Here is a 22,819-nt window from a genome sequence, read left to right as displayed (position 1 = left end):
CACACACACACACGGCCTTGGCCTGTAGGTCTGCAGTAGCAAACGCCTGACTGCCAGTCCACAAACGCAAAACGTTCCCCCGGCCTCTTTCATTGTCACACACACTTATCAGTCAGTGCTAAGTTATATCTGGCGACCCCCCTCCCTCCCCCCTCCTCCCTCCCCCCTCCTCCCTCCTCCTTCCTCCCTCCCCGTCCTTTCCACCCCCGCGTGGCCTGAGGGTCAGCGCCGATCTGGCGGCTTCAGGCCGCCGCTGTCCTACAAGCGTGTTGGGCGCCCGGGCCGCTGATTAAAGAGCGCTCGGTCATCAATCAATCGGCGCGTCTTTCCATTTTTGGCCTTTCATCTGCGGCCCGGCTCTCATTAGGACCCGCTCGCCCGGGCGCTGACATTGAAGCGGGGTTGAGGTGGAGGGACGGCGGCGTTGTTACACACACACACACACACACACACACACACACACACACACACACGGTGTTGTTTGAATTCTGTCGGCGTGCGTTACGTCGAGAGAAAGAAACGATGGCGAAGGAGAAGTGGCGAGATTGGAATGGAGAGCGGGTTATTACAGCTGAGGGGCCCGTGTAAACATGAGGCGCTCTCTGAATAATCAGAAAACAATGAGAGCTCCTTCCTCGCAATTCATCTCGTCGTACCCTCTTTTTTATTCGTCCCTCGCTCTCTTTCCTCCTGCCAGTTTCCGTAACACACATGTACACTCATCAACTCTTCTTCTTCTTCTTCTTCTTCTTCTTCTTCTTCTTCTTCTTCTTCTTCTTCTTCTGTCCCGCTGCTGACGAGCGCGGATGACGCAGGTGGTTCGCCGGCTGATTGATTGGATAATCTGCTGAACGGGGTCAGCGCGTCGAGCTTGGCGAGGCTCACGCCGGTGAGTGGGTGAGTAGGACACACGCACACACACACACACACATACACACACGTGCAGGCTCACACACACACACAAAAAACACACGGTGGCACCCAGGAGGCGAGTCATTAGGGTTACGTTGACGCTCACGTCCGAGAACAAGGCGTCCGAGAACAAGGCGTCCTCAGAGAGCCGGACGTCTCACTCACCTTACTGAAAAAGATCTCGTCACCGCTGGCAGTGTCCGTGTCCACCGTGTAAATGTGATCCCTGCGAGGGAGGGAGGGAAAGAAGGAGGGAGGGAGGGAAGGAGGGAGGGAGGGAGAAAGGAGAGAGAGATGAGAAGATAAGAGTCAAGACAAGCAGCAGACAGTCCAAAAAAAACAAAATGGAACAAACAATCAACCCATCTCCTGTCTGCTTTAACCCCCCGCGGGCAGCAAACCACGTCGGAGAAAAGAAAAAAAAAAAAAAGGGGTCTTTGTATAAACTTTGTTCGAACTTCCAAAAAAAAAAAAAATGACAATAAACAAAAGGAGGCCAGAGCTATTTGCTCTGTCAGACAGAAACAGTCGACAAAGGTTTAGAGCGCTGTGGCGCAGGCCCGGGGACAAAAGCCTCTTTGTCCACGCAGAAAGGTCCTGAGGAGGGGGTGGAGGAGGTGGAGGGGTGGAGGAGGGTGGAGGGGAAGGGTTGAGACGGGAGGTGCCAAGTCACTCAGAGCTGTTCAGGTCAATTAAGCCGAGTGTTTGAGCCACAGGAAATCCACCCCGACACTCGTTACGGCTCGGACAAGAAGACCTGTGTGTGCGCGCCGGCCTGCGAGACGCACAGGCTTCTCCTGTGGAGGCCGCGCAGGCCGCAGCCGGGCATATGGAAGACATAAAACCCACAAGGCGGCGGGGGGGTGAACTGCCTCTCTCCGGCTGGTATCGGGCCCAGGCACCTACTTACCGCCGAGAATTAAGGGCGCAGACAGGGAGAAGAAGGTGTGAGAGACACAAGAAAGAGAAAGAAAGACGGAGGAGGGGGTTTTACGCACCAAAAGGTGACCGCGCCGAGCGACGTAACCGCTTTAATTTGTCTGAGATTAGCCGGCGAACGTGTTTTTTAATCAAAGTGCGCAACAGCGGCGGCGTCAGACTCGCGGCTTAATTACGCTCCCGGCTCCCTCGACCTGCGCTCCGGCAAGCCGAGCGCCGCCTCGCTCGCTCTCATTAACTAAATCTAATAAAGTCTTGGGAGGGAACAGGCATGTCTGAAATGAATCCACTTATATCGCTTTCCTGGGGGCCGCCGCCGCCGCCGCCGCCGCCGTCTCCTCCAGAGAAGAAACACACGGTCTACTTCGCATTATCGGCCACGGCGTCCAAATTGAATAATTAATCCTGGAGAGCAGGTTGAAATTGAGCAAACGGCAACGCTTTTCCTTCAACGGGGAGACGACAGGTTTCCGGTGAGGCCAAAGGAGAGACGACATCATCCGCCGGAAAAACTCCAGGTGAGCTCTAAACTCAGCACATCGTGCTTCATTCACCTCACCGGGCGTGAAGTCCACTGATCATGTGACTAATAGATCACTATAGATGTGCATTTAATTAAACATATTCCAGTATGAACGCTAGATGATACAAAAGATCATGCAGGTGGACCGTGCAGATAATATTGCATTGAATCCATTAAAGGGTCAAAGGTTAAATATATATTGTACTGTTCTTTAATAAATCATGTTAATTAAAATGTCATATTCAGCCATGAAAGGAGAAAAAAGGGAAAGGAGGAGGTCAGCCACAGGTCACTGGGATGTTCGCCACGTTCCTTCTGAGATTTAACTTCTCGTTCGGGCGCCAGAAATCGAGCGCGCTGCTGCTGCGAGATGTTTTTCATTACAGCGAAACCGTTTCACCGCTCCGGCTAATTGATCTGGATTGAATTTCCAGGGTTCCTGAACGCCCCCCCCTTCCTGTTTTAGTGTTTCTTTTTAACCTTGCTGTACAGTAACAGGAAGCGCCAGCATGTGGCTACAGTCAACGGGATTATTAAAAGGGCAACCGTGGAAAGAAATGGAAAAAAAATCCACACCGTTTTAGATAAAAAGGAGCGAACAGACGACGGTTGATCACGCCGAAATGTTCAGCAAAGTCGCTAATTGAACTTCATTTATATCTTTATATTAAGACTCAAACTTTATATTAAAAAAGACCAAACTAAATGAAAAGCTATCAAATCAGAGGATTACTTGGCGGATTTAGTGTAATCCCAGTGGGTTATTTCACTGCCTGCAATTTTAAAACCGGCTAATATGCAATCGACTGCTGCGCACGTATGGCTGGTAACCATCCCGCTATAGATATATATATATATATATATATATATATATATATATGCTCCACAGCCTTAGTCCCGCCTCCCCTCCCCCCCGACGGCGACCTTGAGGGCCGTCCAGCCGCGAGGTTTCTTTTTGCTTTTTGGTTCCAGCTGAGATTAGAGCGAGCCGAGCGATGAGGCGTCCCTCAAACATCCTGACTGGAGTCGGAGACGGACAATGGAGCGGCTGTGTCTGTGTCAACACCAGCTTTCTAAACACACACATGTGCAAGGAGACGCCCCCCTTACAGTCCCCCCCCCCCCCCTCTCTAACCCCACCCCGGCGTCCCTTTTACCCCATCATGTGAACACAAACACACATACGCACCCTTTCCCTTCCTCGCCACTGCACCTGAACTCATACAACGACACATTCTGCTGTGTGTGTGTGTGTGTGTGTGTGTGTGTGTGTCGTATGGAGGAAGAAAGAGAAGAGTGAAGCCACGGTCTTCACGGGACGACAACGGCGGTATTGTACGGCGAAGGCCATTAACTACCAATCCAGTTGAGGTAACATTATTGTGAACGTTTTTTTTTTTTGGTTTTTTTTACGAGGCCAAACCTGAAGTCTGAGAATTGATTTTCTTCCTTCCAGTCAGCCGGCGGTTTCCGTTTAATTAATAACCGATGGAAATCCACTCGCAGGGATGGAAGCGTGGAAACAAGCGATCCATTCACAGTTGTTATCTGACGTGTGACACCCAAAAAAGCTTTGCGTTCACCCTCCATTGTGACTATTGGACTTCTAGGGTAATATAATTATTGACATTATTGATCAACAAACCCATAAAGTTCTTGATTAATCGTTAAATCACTCAAATATATTCCTTCCACAGTGAAAGAATCACCTGAAATGATTTCTAAATGATCAAAATATTCAATTAAAATGCATAAAGCGAAGCGGCTCCACTATCCTGCAGGAAACCACAGGACATCTGCAGCAGCCGAACATCCTGCAGACGATGACGTGCCAACAACAACGTGCCCTTGAGCAACGAGCCGCGTTGTTCTGTAACACAGTAGATCCACGACGTGTCGGTATCTGAACCAGGCGGTTTGTGCGAGGTTTGCGCGGCGTCTTGCGTGTTGTGACTGTCGAAAAAAAAACCTTGAAGGAGACGCCGACCGACCCGGCCCGAAGCCGAGGTCACGCTTCAAGACCCGCTGAGAATAGTTCAGACTAAACAACAGGTCTGGAGTTAAATATGACGTCTTGTCGGGGGGCAAAGATGTGGCAAAGCATTGATGCAACAACCTATATGCACCCAATATGGAAATAGCTCCATTGTTTATTGTGTATTGTTTCCCAGAGTGGAATCAATTTACATTACAGATGTACATATTCACATTTCCCTTGTAAAAAATGTTTGTGAGAAGGAAACATGGCGTAGGAGTGTGTTTTGTGACTAAAGCAAGCATTTAAAATGAGCATGAAGTGCCAGTTCATTTCCTCTTTGACATGGGTTCAACTCCCTTCTTGCTGTTTGTTGCCGTCGTCGCGGTCAGATGGATCCATCAGAACGATCATCAATTACTAGAAATGTCTCGTCTGTCGTCTTAAATCCATCCACACTGCATCACACATCATTGATATCGATCTGAACCGTCTGAAATGTGCGTTTAAAAAGCCGATATTTGTTTATGCATCTGGTGTAAGCGGCGCCTCAAACGAGGGAGTTTTTTTTTTTCCCACAAGTGACTTTGTTTCCCCAAATTCCTCCGAGGGATGTCGCTCTGCATTGTCACCCTCTTTTCTCTCACCAGATCCTAAACTATGAATCAAACGGGCCCCGAGGACGACAAAGTGGCTTCGCGCAACCGTTTTTTGCGGCTGTGCTGTGATATTTTTGAAAGAGAAACACTGTGAGAATCCGAGAAAAAAGACGCACACAAAAAAAAACAAAAACAACAGAAGCCTTTTGACAGCCAACCGGCGCGGGACACTGGGAGCTCTTTTGCGTTTCCCCGAAACTCAGCGACCGAAAAAAAGAAGAAGAAGAAGAAGAAGAAATGCGTGAGTGGGGGGGGGCTGAAGGTCTGCAAATATCCTCTCGGACACCAACATGGTGTCAGCGTGAAAGGCGAAAAGACAGTGGAGCGACTGAGCGACTGAGTGTGACACGGCGTGGGCATGGATGGAGGGGTCTGCGGCGGACGTGACATGTCGGCGTGCGCGGCCGCGGGAACAACCGGGGGCTTTGTGCGCCGGAAGAATGTCGTTTTCATTACGGCGCATTTCAGCCGCGGTGACGGGCCGGCCCGGCCTCGGCCCATCTGCCGGGGCCTTTGTCAAGCTATCTTGTGAGGGAACAGGGAAAAAAGAAACGGCATTAGCATGCACCCCGCACCTTTGGCCGTGCCGTGCACCGGCCCTCTTTCTTTGCTTTCTTTTTTCTGCGCGGCCACCTCTCTCCTCTCTCTCCTCTCTCTCTCTCTCTCTCTCTCTCTCCGTCTGCATAACTGGATCACGAGCTCGCAGAGGAGGCTCCATTGTGCATTGTTTTGGGCTTTCTCCTGGTTCAAGTCCTCTTCACAAAGTGGATGGGAGGGAACCGCGGAAGCCAGCAGGCACCTTTGGGCTATGTGTGTGTGTGTGTGTGTGTGGGGGGGGGGGGGGGGGGGGGGCTGAATGGGCCCAGGGCACCGAGGGGCCCTCGCTGATGCGGTGGCATGAAATACAACAAGCCAGAGTTCACTCACCCCCCCTGAGCCGAGGCAGGTTGTTCTTTTCGAAGGTTGAGACTCTCATTACGGGTTTTCCACATTCTCTCCACATCTCCTCTTTTTTTTTTGTGTGAGTGTGTGTTTTTTAGTGTGAGTGTGTGTGTGTGTGTCTGGGTCAGTGGGGTGAGGTGCATGTTTGCAGCTTGCACACTTAGGCGCAGTTAGACAGGCCTGCATACGATCTGCATAAAAAAGATGTGGCTCATTGTACATTCATCGATTGAATCCCCCCCCCCCTCCTCCCGCCCACGTCTCCAGGCGAGAAAACACAGAGATAATTAGCCATTTGTTGCCATCTAGTTAGCTTAATAACTTAAATTGTGCTGATGAATTAATGATGTGCACGCCAACTGTGAGCACACGCCCTGAGCGACAGTCCCAAACACTTTAACGTAAAGCCATGTTGTGTTTCTAAGACACAGTAGATCCACGGATCAGACACGACACACGTGTGTAACTAAAGTTTTCTGCTGTTAAGATTATAACTCCACCCCGAAAACCCAAACGACTCAAACGGAAACTTCGGTCCAACTTTTCTTAATTCAGGTGATTGGGACCGCTGGAGCTGCGAGCTGCGAGCTTTTGTGGACGTGGCTGGATGTCGCCGCCGCCGCCACGAAGCGGGGGGAGCGGCGGCGAGCGTGTAATCCCGTCATTAGTGGGTTTTAACAGGATTTGGTGCGGCGACAATAATGGAGACTCCAGCGGCCTCCACTGCGAGACCTAAAGAGACCCGACAGGGAAGGACCGCGGCCACAGAGGCGCGACTGTTCCCCAGGACTCGACAGAGGGGAAGGTAATCTGGATTTTTGAGCCCCTGCGTGTGTGTCTGTGTGTGTGTGTGTGTGTGTGTGTTTGTGCGTCTTTGTTTGGGTGTTTGTGTCTCTGTGTAAGTGCAGCCACAAATTTTGCTTCCTCCACTCTTCTCACAGTGATCGTTCCCTCTGTCTCTCACTCGCTCTCCACCCCTCCCAACACACACACACACACACACACACACACACACACACACACACACACACACATTCTCTCTCTCTTGGTTCCCATGCTTCCCAGCCTCATAGAGGGGTGTAAACAGGAGTGCGGTCGGTGTTACCATGGTGAAAGCCGACTGAGGGCCGAGAATGGCGACTATGCCCTGCATGCGGAGAGACCTGGGGCACGCTCGCTAGGCAGGCTATACAGTAACACACACACACACACACACACACACACACACAAGCAAAATGACGTATGGACTGCCTCGCTCCCTGCTCGTCTCTTCTCCTCATGCGCTTCACGTGAAATTATAGTTGCACAAACATGGTTATTCATCGATATATATATATATATATATATATATATATATATATATCATCACGTTCTTGGGGAATGAGTGAGATAATTACCAATATTTCATGTGAGCTCACCTTCATCTTTACTTCCAAATAAAGTGCTCGAGATAATCGGATAAAACTCTTGTCTGACTCTCTGATTACTAGACCTCCCACAGACACACACACACACACACCCACACACCCACACAGACACACACACACACACACACAGATAGGCCCACATTCAAGCACACAAACACACAGATATGTGTTTCCAGAGATCAGAATGATAAATCCGCCCGTAGCGCTGTGATGAGTTCCCCCCGAAGGCCCAACACAGTGTGTCCTAAACTGTGAGATCCGCACCGCTATGTGGGACAGGAATCCTCCCGCGTCCGTCTCTGGCTGCCTCAGGATCAGTTTATCGCTTTCACCGAGCGTGACTCTGCTGCTAAACAACCTCAGGACGCGCATGGCGGCGGCGGCGGCGGAGCCCCACACAAAGCAGCGAGCCGGCGCGTGGAGAAGTTTTCGCGTTCATCTCTCGCACTTTAACACACATCGCGTCTCGGTTTTTTTTTTTCGAGGATACTGTGCAGCTGATTGCCTCAAACCCCGTGAAACAGCAGATGAACGTGAGCCGATGGGTGACTTCTCAAACAAAACCCCTCTTTCCCGCGGATTCAGCTGTGTGTTCTCTGTCTGCATCTGTGCGGGGAGCGATGTAAAAGGGGATTTGTTACTCATCCCTCCTCCTTAAGAGCCGAGATATTTGAGGAAAATCGAGAGAAATCCCCGCTATGCTCGATGCCGATGCCTGTCTTGTTAAAACTGAACAAACAAGAGGCTTTTTGATGGCCTCCGTATGACAACGACAGCTGTCTGGCGTCTGCTCAGGCTGTCCTGTCCCTCTGGATAACGCACCTGATGGAAAAGCGAGTCGTGGAATAAGATTCGGAACATTAAGGGGACTAAACTCGCCGTGCGCTGAATGCCTAATCACTCAATATGTGTGAGTCCAAGACGGCTAATGATAATTTACACATAGCGGTACAGCCGTGACCTCATCAACACGGGGCCGTTCTCCACTATGGCTGCACACAGCACTGCAAAGAGAGCGTCTGATTCCACCAAATCAATACATTTCATTCAAGCCTCCAACCCGCGGATGAATTATCAATCACTGCATCTGTTGCTGAGCTCCTCCGCTGCCAAAGACTTGTCTCCCTCTCCCTCTGTGGATTAAGCCACTTTTGTCTGTTTACAATTTCATCAGTTGCTATGTTTGTATGCGTCTCACGGCTTTAAAAAAAAAAAAAAAAATCGTGTGATTTTATTGCCAGCGACCAAACAGGAGCCAGAAAGGGACTTAATACACTGTGCAGCCATTCAAAAAACAGCCTGAAACAGTGTTGAGCTTTGGACCGCGTTCACAGCGGCCATCTGCGAGCTGCCGCGCACCAAGAACTGAGGCTCACTGGTCTAGAGGCATGATGGCAAAGCTGTGAGACGCTGGCCTGAGAATAAACAAGTCATTTGACTGGACAACAGTCATAAAAGCGACTATTGATGTCGCCTGGTTGTTTTTTTCTTCTTCCCTGCAGCATGGTCGGTTGTTTCGTAGCTTGAGACTTGCCCGGGTTCGACTGTCGGGCCCCGCTCTCGCATTGATTCCTGAAGTGCCGATTGTCTCTTCTGTTTGCCTTAAACTGCTTTGTCATTCAACTCGTACATGTCTTCATCGATATCCTGTTAGTAGCGATGGATCTCTGTGTGCGCGGCCGTGTTATTGACTCCAGCGTTGTCGGGATCAATGGCGGCCGTCCGGCTCGGTTTGATCCGGGGGCAGCCGCTCCGGTTATTTAAGGGTGGGAGGGGTGAGGGTGTGTGGGGGGGGGGCCGCATACCTCGAGGCCATGTGTCCGCATTCCCGTCTGCTTTAAGCAAGTATGTACGACTGGGGAGCGACCAGGTGACCTCGCGGGCGCGTGTGCGGGCGCACAACTCGAGCGCTATCGCCGTAGCATCCGCGCCAACTGGCGCGCCGGCATGTGTTTCGTTGGCCCGACCCCCGAAGAACCTCCACATGCACACAGATCACACTCAAGAAATCACTTTTAAATCCATGCGACAACTGGTCGGCATACTAACGCGGGCAAGACACACCCTCTCTTTCACATACACACAGACACACACACACACGCTCACAAACAGTCGCAAACACACCCTTCCAATAAACCCTCGCTCTCGTTTCCCTCCCGTACCCCTTCAGGCCCCCTTGAAACCTCATGTGGAGCAGGTGGGCGACAGGCAGACCAAAGTCTCTGGCAACACACACACACACACACACACACACACACTCACAGGCTCACTCGTTCGCTCTGTTGCCTTTTCCACTCTCCTCGCAGCTCCTCTTAATGACCAGAGATACGTCAAAAGCTTCTGCCACTTAAAGCGGCGGCCTCCCCCCGGCCGCTTAATTTGACATGCTCGGGAGGGAAAACCAAGAAAGACGGCTCGTGTGGCTTTTAACAGTATCCAATCAAGACACTTAATTAGCCACAAAACAAACGGATGAGGATCCGTTGTATTAAGACCGCTCCGAGCGCCGTCCGTCACGTTTAAACGGCGGGAAAACCTTCCCGTCGGGCGCGAACGCCGACGGCCTTTACGGACCGCTCGCTCACTTTGCCGTGAACGTCTGCAACAGAACAATGACAGCGGAGGAGACAGAAACAATGTTGGTTTTCTCCGGGTCTCCAGGTGGTGTGATTGAGCCACATTATCTCTGAAAGATGAGGAGTCGCGCAAAATTAAAGCCGCGCGCGAGGTGAAAAAAAAACACATCGACGGATAGACGCCGAGCGATGAAGATGAAGGCCGGTGACGAAGTTTTTGTTGGAATCTATTTTGTGAAGGCAACAAATAAAGAGTCAAGATAATTTTATGATGTTACAGTTCATCTGCCGTCTACAAGCACCTAAATGTGGACTATGTGAAGTCGTCTTCTCTGAGGTTAGTGTTTCATGCTCACCGCTTGTATCCATGTGCGTGTTTGCCTGTGTGAGTTTGTGCATCTGCCTGACTGTTTAAACGAAAACAGACCACAAGTCTGCAGGGACATTGGTACGCGTTAAGAGGGTCTCTGGCAGACGAGCAAACTCAAAATAGAAAACAACAAAGAAGTAATGAAAGCAAAAAAAGTAAAAAAAAGTCCAGACTGCAAAGTGCTTCAAAGTCTCAGCATTTTGCTCCAAACAAGTCCCCCCTGATCCCAAAAAGAATATTTTAAAGAGGAAAAAACAGCACGATGGGGCTCCAAAGTGCAGGTGTGCAGCTCAACGACGGCCAACCAACAGTCGTTAAGTTGAGAAACAGCACCAAAAAAAAAACCGGGGGATTCACAATCCTCGACAGGCAACAATGATGAGAATCCTTCATCGCTGTGACTTCAATCAGCAGCCGTGATAATATGAGAGCGTCTGATGAAGGACTCAATAATCCTGGTGGACCCGCGCTGGCTCAGTTTAATTAACCGTAATCCACGTTGGCCTGCGTGTTCATTCCAGGAAGGAAAGCACTCGAACCCTATTCGAGCATCTCCTCTCTGTCTAGAGGACAAGCGACAGTGATGGTCACGCACCTGGCGGTGATGTACAGCGTCCTGTTCATGATCTTGATGAGCTGGATGTCCAGTTTGTGCCGCTGCGTGTTGTTCCTGCCGGGTTTGTGGCCTACAAACGCCGGGTACTGCTTGGTGTCTGCAAGGGGAAGGACGGAAAACAAATGAATGCAGTACAGTAGTGACACTTTGTGTGTTTTAAGGGGTCAAAGGTCGCAGCTGTTGGCGGCCCTTTTCCTGTTTGAGCGTAAACTGCAGGCCGAAAACCGCGCTGCGCTGTGCCGTGCTAGCGCTCTATTGTTAGCGGCTTCTGGATGTAAGCGCTTTTGGTTTGAACCAACAATGTAGAGCATAGGACGGGGCAGGACACGCGGAGAAACAGAAGGCAACAATGGCCGTATCTTTTATAGCCTGCAACAGCGTCTACGCTATCGCACACACAGCGTTAGGACAGCCCCGACAGAAAAATAGCGGATTATCCCCCCCTTTGATGTCGGGGGGGGGGTGGGCTCCGTTTCAAATGGCGCTTTAAAGTCCTTCATTTGCAGCGTGTGTGTGTGAAGGGACTGTCCTCGAGGGCGCCAAATTACACTCCACGCCTCCGAAAAAGTGCATTCAGGGAGAGAGGGGGGAGGCGGGAGGGGTGTGTGGGGGAGCGAAGGCATAGGGCAAGCGAGAGAGCGGTGGAGGGAATATGGAGCGAGGGAAGACTTTGTAATGAGAGGACGGGAGGAAAAGAAGAGGAGGAGGGTGAACTTACAGTTGCCGTGTGAGATGCTGATGGGCTCGCTGTCCTCGGGGAAGCCCGCCCCGGCTATGTGCAGCAGCGTGAAGTAGAGCAACAAGGCCTCTGACCTCATGGTCGCACCAACGCCGCCGCCGCCGCTGCCGCCGCCGCCGCTGCTGGTGCTGGTGCTGCTTGGTCCTCTCTGCTACAGATCTACCTCAGCCTGCACACAGACAGACAGAACCAAAATGAGTCAAACTAGTCTGTTTTCACCCGACTGCCCCCTCGATTACTTTCTCCTGGAACAAAGCGGGTGAGAGGCTGCAAAAATATTGTTAGCCACATGAATTTAAGTCCACCTGAATTAGCTGCCGGTGCATTTTTTCGCACGGCCCGTTGCAATCCGTCAGAGATGCATTCCTACGTGCATTTTTCGATGACTCAAGTGAGGCGCGTCGCAAGCGAAACCTGAATTAATTGGATTACGGTGGTAATATGCGTCATAGATCGATGTCAGGCAGAGGAGCTCTCTCTCTGTGTGTGTGTGTGTGTGTGTGTGTGTGTGTGTGTGTGTGTGTGATAGGGTCTTAGTGAAGTGGGAGAGCTCTCGTTCAGATTAACCCTCCTGTAAAGTAGCAGCGGTACCTGGAGATGGGGCCGGGTGGCGCGGCAAGTGCCTAATTTCCCCCCACTTGTCGGAAGAGTAGCGCTCCCACATCCCACAACTCAACTACAGGCAGATAAAATATGCGCCAGTGTGTCGCTGTTAAACTCTCTACTTGGTTTAGGAACCAGCGGCAGGCTCCTGCTTTCTTTCCTTTCCTCCGTATCATGTTCCTCGTCTGTTGACTCCTTTCTTCTCACTCAATTAGCGGGACGCTGCCCGAAGAAGCACCTGGATGTGATTGATTATTTACCTTGAGGACGCAATGTCCTCAACAAGCTCATTTGCTAATGCGATGCGAGCCAACTGAGATGGATTTTATAGCAGGTGCCGTGCATTGTGTTGCTCTAATGTCTCCGTTGCACAAACCATGGCAACTGAGCTTTTCCCGCTGCAGTTTGAGGCAACAAATTACACCCATAAATCATCCGAGACAATTATTGCGTCTGTAATCTAATCAAGAATAAAGCATTTAATCTGCATAAAGCACTTTTTTTTTCTTCTTCTTCTTTTCTTTCTCACCAGTTGAAGCTGCAGGGGTGAGATGTTGCCGGGTAGATAGAGAGCGAGGGATGCTTCAGGGATGGAGAATTGAATAAAAAAAGAGTCGATTTCATTTGCTTCAGTCTGATAAAAGTTGTTTATCCCACGCTGTATTTTCATTTGCCATTGTATGACGGAGGGGGGGAGGGGAGGACGGAGAGAGAGAGAGAGGAGGGGGGAATTACTTTCTCCTTTCTTTGCCATGTCTCCCTCTCTCTCTCTCTCTCTCTCTCTCTCTCTCTCTCTCTCTCTCTCTCTCTCTCTCTCTCTCTCTCCATGCTCCTGTGAATCTCATTCAGGGGAGGAATGAAAACAGTATTCACTGGGAGAATCACTTTAACACTGAGGAGAATACCAATACTAAAGCCTGGAAACGACCTTGATCTCACGAGCTGGCTCCGCTCTCCTCCCTCCCTTCCCTCGCTCCCCCTATCCTCACACTTGTTTTATGTCTTGCACGGCACTCTATCTTTTTATGAGAGAAAAGAGAGGAGAAGAAATAAATTAAAAAATACTCGAATGGATTTTCCCTCGGCGTCACCTTTACCACGCGGCGAAGGCGGAGGTTGAAAACCGCCCGTGCTTTTTTTCTTCTTCCTCAAACCTCGAAAAGGAGGGACTGAAAACGCGTTCTTCAAACTCCATCTTGACCCCCCCCCTCCCTCCTCCTCCTCCTCCTTCAGGAAGTCCCTTTCGGTAATTGACTGATGGATGCGCAGGAAGTGGCGCGAGCCGGAGAGAGAGGTTAGCCCCGAGGGAGCGACCGCGGCGGATGACGGATGGAGGCTGCGAGCCGGCGGGCAACAACATGCGATCTGTCGCTGGAGTCTAATCGTTCTGTAACTATGTTTTCCAGATATGACTCGCCGTATCATTGAAATGGACCTTGGAGGGGGGGAATCGATCGGGCTTCCTCCGTCTTTATCAGCGGGGCGTAGTCGGACGCTAAGAGCCGTTAGCCAAAAGCGCCGCGCGCTACACAAAGCCAATTGAGCGCAAAATGACTTAAGTGAAACTCCGAAGCCTTCCTCAGTCAGTCAGCGGCCCGATTCGCAATTCCAGCTGCCACACACGGGTAACAAGGGGAAGTGAGGAGCAGTCTGTCTTTACCGAATTACGCTGTTTTTTTTTGTTGTTGTGGAGGAGCAAATTGCTCCCTCGTGTGTATGTGTGTGTGTGTGTGTGTGTTGAATCCTGATCTAAAATGCTACCGTGTACTGTGTGTTTTAAACGAGCACACACACTGAGACCGTCAACACGTGGGAGTCAAAGCTTCGACATGTGCTCCAACTTCACTATAAATGATCCACTACCGAAAAACAAAAAAAACCCCACACTTGCACAGGTGGTGGTGGCAGTGTGTGTGTGTGTGTGTGTGTGTGTGTGTGTGTGTGGATTTCCTCTCTTGTAAAAAGCTCTCCTTGAAAAGCAAACCAAAGAGACGACATAACGAGTAACACGGAGCCCTGTGCCTCCTCCTCAGGCTTTTAATAGATAACATTTTGAGAACCAGAGCTGCTTTTCCCTTACACCTCCCGCACACTCGCAGTGATAAAGGAGCTGCTTGTGTGCGTGTGCGTGTGCGTGTGCACGTGTGCATGTGTGCATGTGTGTGTGATGTAAAAAAAGGGTGAGTTAATCAAGCTGGATGCTGGCAGGAGGCCACCAGCAGGTAATAAAAACACATGGACCCCCCCCAGAGTCTCTCTCTACATACCCACGGCATTTTAGGAATAACTACACACACACACACACACACACACATGCAGTCATCTTGTATCCTTGCAAGAAGCAAAACTTCTCACCGCTGAGAGCAGAAAACATGACGAAAATAAACATAAAAGCCACTTTCTCCATATAGTGGGAGCGGCCCCGCGGGGCCAATCGCCCCAAACTGCATTAGTTTGGACAATAAACACATTATCGGGCCTAACGAGGTCATTACTGCCGAGGCATCAACATGTTAGTTGTGGCTGCCGGGAGCTTAAACACACACACACACATTTGTTAAGGTCAGCCATGGTGGCCTTCAGGTGAGGAACAGGAAGGAAATGTTACCCACGTTGAGTTTGTCTTGGAAACTGAAAAAACAGGATCTCAGACGCACATAATCAAGTGCGGTTGGGGCCGATTTTCCCAACGTGCACACTCGCACACAGCTAGTTAATCTTGAGAAGGTCCCAGCCATTCATTTCCTGAAGCCCCCCCTCCTCCTCCTCCTCCTCCTCTTCCTCCCCGCTGTGCCAGCCATCAGAGTGCGCAATGAAGTGAGAGACTAGCATTTAATTACTTCAGAGCAGACCTGTTTGTGATGGTGTGAATGTGTTTAGGGACGGTCCTCGGGAGGAAAATCCGCTGCGTCCGTTGTTTTAAGCAAAACGCGCCAAACACAACATGTGTTTACGCTGGAGTGACAAAGACCTCTGTCAGGATGGAGAGGAAGACGTCTTGGTGTTCTCTCCTGACCTCTAAGAGAGATCCGATCGTGGTTTTATTCTTCTCATAGATAGTTTACGGGTTTTGTTAAATGATGTCGACGGAGTGGCATCAGATCAGATCGTAAAGGCTATAAAAGAAGTGGAAGAAGTCACCGTGACTAGTTGTAGTTTTGAAGCCTCGCCTTCGGTATGTTGGCCGTCGCCATCTTGGTTTCTTGCAACCACATGTGACAGGAGGGGGTGGAGCTAAGTCCACAATCAAACACTGAATAAGACTTTTTTTTGGCAACCAATTCACTTTAATGAACTGAAAACACCGACAACTCTCACACTGGACGCCGCCGTGCTGGCGACTTGTCAATCACCAGGGAGCCCCGCCCCTAAAGCGCACCCTGCTTTAAGGTCTATTGTCCTCTAAACGGGACCATAATTTACTAAATAAACATGATGTTGAATTGACGAGGACTTGAAACTAGCAATTGAGACCATAAACTTGTGTTCGCAATGTTTATGGAGGTAATAAAATTGAGTGAGAAGTCATTTTCTCATAGACGTTCGATGCAATCTCACTTCTTTTTTTTCGCAAACCAGATGGCGATGAGAAAGAATGAAAGCTTTCACTTTTCATACCGGCTCAGAAGATATTTCTCATTCTGGACGGCGGTTACAAACAACTTGAAGGACTCCTTCTGTGGTTTGTGTCTGCGTGTTCCTCGCCGCAAACTTCACGTCCATCACTGCGCTTCGAGTGTGTACTTCAGTGTGTACTTGAGTCCTTGACACATTTTCTGAATAGCTGCTAGATGTCCACAAGTGGCTTTCCACTGCACAGCTGTACGGGATAGTTGACCTGTTGGGTGAGGCCAACCACGTTGGTTGCACGCCGTCGTCACTACTGCGAGTAGAATAGATGTGTCTCCACGCACTCGTTGTGTTTGCTTTTTTCTGGATCATGTCGGGTCTGGAGGAGGTGTTCAAGATGAAGGTAGCAGCAGCTTCTTTCAAATGCTGCCTGACAGCTTTGATGCGGGCGCAGCCTGCTCGTGTTTATGTTTGGCAGTCTGGTTAACGTCCACAGATTGGTGCTGAAGGGTTTACGGATGACAGGGATGCCAAAGCGAAGCGCTAGCTTACTGGCTAACGCGCCGTTATGTGTCCGTAACTGTGGTCAGTCACCACATGTGAGGGGGGAGGAGGCTGCTATTTCTAACTTTATTTGAACTTTTGTTGAAAGTTACGCCAGCAGTGTGCCAGAAGGACCGTTTCGTGAGTTTTGCATCCGTTCAGACATTTTCCGGTAAAGTCATAAAAGTGTTTAGCTTGACCAAATTATTATGAGGGAACATATTTGTCTCCGTGGATCATGATGATCCACAGACACCGCCGTCACACACAACTATGTCTCTGGCAGAAAGTTGGCGTTCCAGGGAAAACTGTTCACAACATGTTCTGTGGACGATTAAAATGTTGTTTACGGAAAAGTCCTTTTGGTAATTCAAGTCATCTGCATGGTGAGCAGCTCGGGGAAGGCTGAAAGCTCCAAAAACTAACCGGAGAGGAGCCTTGAAACGTGAATAAACGCAGTAAAAAAACATCGCTGAGAGAGAAAGAGAGAGAGCGCTCGGCCTGTTTCTCGTTGCTTTTTTCATGATTGCTGGAACTGAATGAAAGCCAAAGGGATGGTACAGATGGATGAATGACAGAGGGGGAATTTCCAGCTATTTCAGAAGTATCAGCTGTGCCGCTAATCTCACAGCGCTATGCGCCGGTGTGAACAACAACACACACAAAAAAAACGTCCACGAGAACCAAAAAAAAGAAAGCCTTCACTTTAACAACTCCGACACACGAACGCCAAACGGCAAAAAAATTTGCAGGACACAGATTTTTGATTTCGACCACCGTCCGTGGGGCGAGGCGTAAAAGTCGAGAGAGAGAGAGAAACAAAAGAAGTTGAGAAAGAGCCTGCCGAGAATAATGGATTCATTCACCATATGGGATGAAAAATGGAACATATCCAACCACCTCGGGCTCCCAAATGGGGAAGATACTCTGGCAGGTGTTTACACTTGTCAACCTCGGCCTGATAAATCAGAGAGAAAAGACAGGAGGAGCTGTCTGCCTGAACCCAGGAGGCCATGATAAGAGGAGGAAATGGAGAGGGAGGAACCTGTCTGTCTTTTTCTTTTTTAACAACAGCCAAACTAGCATTCAATATACACACACACACACACACACACACACACACTGGCCCGCTCCTACAAGTCGTCCTCGAGCTATTACGCTAAATTATAAACATGCTAGTGTTTGTTCTCCTTTTTCATCCCCCATCTTTAGTCCCTTTAGATGTTGCTTTCAAATGCATATCTGCATGGGTGCAATCCATCATGGTTTGATTATTAAAAGACAATGAAGTGGACATGAATAAGGCGCCCTGTCGCTGCAGGCCCTCCGTTTGCAAACAGCAGACTGAATGCAAGAAAGTCTCCCTTTTTAAAGAGGTGACGGATTGATTGTGGAAGCGGGCCAAAGACGACTCAAAAAGACGAGCGGGACCGAGGGACCGAAGAGCGGCGAGAGAACAGAGGCGAAGCGCCAACTTGGAAGGACTGCAACCGAACAAAGAGGTTCAGTGACTGGCGATAAGCTGCTATCTTTATAACTCTGCCTCTGTGATCTAAAAGCCATTAGGCCTGGACATGCCGCCGTACTCCTTAATCATTAAAAACAATTATCTTTTTCGCAAAAGCAACGGATATCCTTTACTCGGGGATGTGTGGAGGACACTCTTTGTAGCAAATCATCACAGATTTTTTAGAAATGAGGGACAAAGTTAAATAAAAGTGTGCAAGAAGAGGCCAAGGAAAGGAAAGGAAGAGAGAGAGAGGGGACAGGAAGGATGGGAGAAGTGGAAAAGGGAAGGAAAAGATAGCCAAAGCCGAGATGGGAAGAGGAGGAGAGGTTGATGGGTGTTCTGTGTCTGAGAATGATCCAAAGTAAACTGACATCACACCAACCCCCCCGCTCTCCACCGCCACCAGCAGATATCATCCGAGGAGGAAGATGAGAGGAGATAACTACCTACGAACTCGCTAGATTGTGTTTTTAAAAGTAGGTCAAGAACTTGTGAGGCTGCCGGGGCGGCTCTCCTAACATCCTAACAGCTAAGAGGTTCACCACTCGACAAAAAATAGGACCTGAGACATGACCAAGGAGTAGGCAACGCATTAAAACCCAGAATAAATGGAGATTAAATGCATTTATAACAACAGAATATTCTGGAAGAAGTCGCTTGGTCATCCAGACTGAAACGACTCTACAAGTTTTTGATCGATTGTTCGAAGATTATTGGTCCCAAGAGGATGAGATGATGGTGACCTCCTGACCCCCAGTAGCACCAAGATGAGGTTGACGTTTCTGGGTTTTTTGTGGGGGGGTTAAACGTTTCGACGATGGACTACTTGTAATCCTTTGAATCCTCCATTTGACGCCACGAGCATTGCCATTGTGACGCTGTTCAGCCCGCCCACGGTAGCATTTAGCTGGCTGTGGCAGCCTCGCAGGGCTACGCTAGCATGGCTACGCTAGCATGGCTACGCTAGCATGGCTGCGTCCTGTTTCCTCCACCAGGCCCAGATGGCTTCTTGAGCTCTGGGAGAACAGATCTCAAAGCGAAGAAGAAGAAAAACATGCTCTTTTTTTGCTTTGTCTAGAGGGGAAAAATAGCATCTGTGAATCAAAACAAGCTCCCACTCTGTGACACACAGTCAACTCACATCACACACACACACACACACACACGCTTAACCCCCCTCCCTTCCCTTCCTTCCAAAAAAGAACGAGGCTACGCATTAAAATATCAGAGCCTCTTCCAGGCCTGTCAATCACCGCTCCAGATGATACAAGCGGGGCAACTTAATCAATCTGGACGCGGCTGATACAGAGCTGTGTGGGCAACGCAAAATTGCTGCCGATAAGGACGAGCTCGGTAGCGCGCGGCCTTCTGCGTCTCTCCCTTTGATCCAATTATCTCTTTTTGTCTGATGACACAGTCCTCCGCCTGCCTCTCGCATTGTTCGACATCGCCCTGTTTATCCCCTTTTCACTGCACGGATGTCGTAACATACGGCCGCGCTTTTGTCGATCCACAGAGGGCATTTTGTTGTGCAGAGACCGTAACGCAACGCAGCGTTGAGTTTGACCCCCCCCCCCAAGTCCAAAGAGCAGAGGGGAGCTGGAGGATGCGAACTGAGACTCAGAGTTCCTCCTGAGGTGCAGCAGACAAAACATCGCATTAAAGAAGAAAAGAAAATGGCAGAATGTCACTGAGCTAAATGCCACATTAACTCCACGCAGTGCGAGAGAGAGAGAGAGAGATGGAACGACTGAAGCTCAGCGCCCCGTGGAGCAGCGGTGGGGGTGTTGAAACTGTCACACGGCGTAATGCACGTTCTGCTCGGGAAACTCGCTTTGCGGAGGCCGACTGCGGGGCGCCTTCAGGCGACGCCGCGGAGGCACAGACCTGCGACTCCGAGCCCGTGAGGTTGCCGAGTCAAGTAGCGCCTCGAATCGGGCCGCTCGGGGTCGAAAAACACGCGACGATGCGGTTTGGTCAGTGCGCCGGAGCGGACTTTTAAGCCTCCTCGCCCTCAGTAAACATGGGCTACGCCATCAGCTGGGAGAAGCAGAACAGAAGAAATCCATTTCTGCGGGTCTCTGGTTAAGTATTTCCAAATCCAAAATGCATGAGCCCTAAAATGATTTTTGTTGTCATTTCTAGATGGAGGTGGGGGGAGAAGAAGAAGAAAAAAGGAAGGAGAGAAAGCTTGACGGACTCGCAGCAATTCATGCACAAGTACTGAAATTAGATTGGGTATTTAGAGGAGCGGCCGAGGGACGGCGTGTTCCTGGGGTCGTTTTCCCACAAATAAAAGAGGATGCACAATCAATAAAACAATAGCTGTCTGGCACAAGAGTTACTGATAGATACTAAACCCCTTTTTCCTCCACAGGCCAGGACTGTAAATGAGAAAAAGTCTCAAAGTCAATATTAAACGGCGGCTCACTAAATGTTTTCTACTATGGATATAACCGGCTCGAGGAGATATGGAGGAACGAAATTGGATTTGTGTTTCCTTTTTAAACCTTGCAGGACTTTGTCTCAGCAGCCATGAAGTTTACAATCAACCCGGCACGCACGTGTGAAGGCATGTAAATCATACGCATCCGTATCTGTCACCGACCTCTGCTGCTCGGACAGAGGCAGAGAGACCTTGAGGAGGAAGCAGAGAGCTGTGTTTAACCTTGTGCTGCGGTACGACTGGAAAACATCTCAAGACATCTGGCAAAGAGGTCTAAACGCCTCAAAGAATTTACTTTCCAGCACAGGTTTTCTTTTGCATGTGCTTCCACGCTCAACTCTGTTATTTGTTGTGTTCTTCTCTTCTCCTCGCAGCCCAACTGGAAACAGCCGACACAGGATACAAGCGGGCGGCCTGTAGGGACCGCGACGCGAGGTGTGATGCTTTTTCCGCCGTCGTATCCATCTGGTGCAGCTTTTCGCATCTCGCGGCTTCCTGCCTCCTCATAATAGGTGTGCTTTGGCGTTTTTTTTACAAGGTGTGATACAATCTCTATCTGTGCCTCATTGTGTGCCGAGTGTCATCCTCCCTCTGCCGCCGCCGCCGCCGCCGCTGCTGCTGCTTAGCGAGCTTTTGCAACCCTTTTCCGTTTTTTTACTGCACGATCAGCGATGTCACACAGCAGTTCCGCGTCTTCGAGACCAAAGAAAGGAGCGGAAAGCTATTAAAACGCCACGTAATACCTCATAAATAACACGCGACATCTTCATCTCTTTCGGTCATAAAGTCGGCGACTGTCGCATGATTTCATTTGCCGGAGACATCACCATCAGAGAAAAATCATTTCAGCTCTTGTTAATGGCGTTTTTGTTGTTGTTGTTGTCGTCGTTGTGGCTGCTGTTGAGCTCCCCGCTCATTTGATGCCGGCTCCATTATGCTAAGTGATTGAGTCTGCGTCCCCGCTGATAACTGGCTAGCTGGCCTTCCGCTCCACAGCGACGGGCCTATCGGACCTGACCGAGCATGATGCTAATCTCCATCAAGGTAATGTGCTGTCCGAGGGTCACGGGAGAGCAGAGCACACCCACGAGCACACGCTTCCTTAGTCTCTCTCTCTCTCTCTCTCTCTCTCTCTCTCTCTCTCTCTCTCTCTCTATCCCTTTCCGTCTCTCATTGTCTGTCTCTGTTCCTCACCTCCTCCTCTCTGCACGGCCCTGCACCGAAACACCACCACCGTCTGCAGAACTGGAATAAAAATGCCGCCGACTCCGTTTCCCTCTGTGACAGGAAAGATATTTATTCATAATGGAGGGCGGGAACAAACGAAACACAATTATGGCTCTCGATATTGTGACGCTGATAACGGAGTATCTCGTTTTTCCGTTGCGTGCATCATATCCAATAGCATTATGAATCATGTCCGATAATAAAAAAAAAACAAAAAAAACGGGACATTCAATCCGAGAGCGGCCGCCGACTGTCCACGCTGTTGTGTTGCCAGACGTGCGGAGAGAGAATGTGTCTGAGCGCCGTTATCTCCAGCCACCATATTGTGGGAGCGATGCAGCTCCCAAGTAACGAACGAGATGAGGACGCCCGAGCAGGCGGATCGTTGAGGCGGACCCCGCTAATGCTAGCGCAAAAGCAAAATGCGCGAAAAAGAAAACGCATTGCACGGCGTGCTGCTGCAAACAGACGTCGTCGGTCCGCGTGCTCGGCGGGGAATTGTCGCGGGCCGTTACGCGGGGGATGTCAAAAGATGAGGTGCGATGCGAGAAGCACAGCGATGGACGCGGGGAACTGGTCTGAAGGCTGCCAGTAAATCCCACCGCAGCAGAGAGAGAGCAACGGAAACCAGTCGTAAGTAGAAGGGCGAGAGGTTTCGCAAAGAAAGAAGAAGGAAAAAGAGACACAACAGAGGTGATATAAGCATGCAATCCCTCAGGAAACCAACGTCTCAGTCTCTAAACCTGATTAGTGCCAAGCCAATCAGTGCAATTAGACCAGTTGTGTCACTACACCCACACACTCGCACGTCTGTCGCCCGCTGGCCGTAAAACACTTCTCGCGGCAACAGGAACGCAGCGCTCGCTGCAGGCGAGCCCTCATCCTCCGACAATCAAATAGCGGTTGGAAGTGAAACACTTCTCCGCACTAGAAGGCCTCGTTTTGAGATTCAACGCTTGCAAAATAAATTCCCTGAAGCCGTGTGTTACGCGTGTTACAATGGCGCCAATTGCAAGCAGCAGCTATGAATAACACAAATCTATACGCAAGATGAACGCATCGACAACAAATCCTACCTAGCGGCGTAGGCTAATAAACCATTAGCATTTTAACTACGAGCCTGTGAACAAATTCCCTCGAGGGTTGTCGTACGGGCCGGATTTCTTCGTTAACCTCAGTTAACTTAAGATGTGTTTGTGGCTCCTCGACACATTGAAGCAACAACAAGTTATAAATAGGACG

General features: G+C 49.9%; 1 protein-coding gene across 2 annotated transcripts in view; it reads right to left on the bottom strand.

The window, feature by feature from the left end:
• Positions 1–22,819, bottom strand: part of sema6a (sema domain, transmembrane domain (TM), and cytoplasmic domain, (semaphorin) 6A) — a 100,918-nt gene that overhangs the window by 44,136 nt on the left and 33,963 nt on the right. For both annotated transcript variants that reach the window (XM_068604431.1, XM_068604432.1), the window contains exons 2-4: positions 11,658–11,847; positions 10,919–11,036; positions 1,078–1,138 (exon numbers count right to left, since the gene is read on the bottom strand). In XM_068604431.1, the coding sequence (XP_068460532.1) occupies positions 1,078–1,138; positions 10,919–11,036; positions 11,658–11,757 (279 nt within the window). In that variant the 5' untranslated portion in view covers positions 11,758–11,847. The remainder of the gene's footprint in view (positions 1–1,077; positions 1,139–10,918; positions 11,037–11,657; positions 11,848–22,819) is intronic.

This window comes from Clinocottus analis, unplaced genomic scaffold (assembly GCF_023055335.1).
Source record: "Clinocottus analis isolate CAN_PGR_092001 unplaced genomic scaffold, fCliAna1.0.p SCAF_7, whole genome shotgun sequence".
Taxonomy (NCBI): domain Eukaryota; kingdom Metazoa; phylum Chordata; class Actinopteri; order Perciformes; family Cottidae; genus Clinocottus; species Clinocottus analis.
This window is presented reverse-complemented; position numbering and strand designations above follow the sequence as displayed.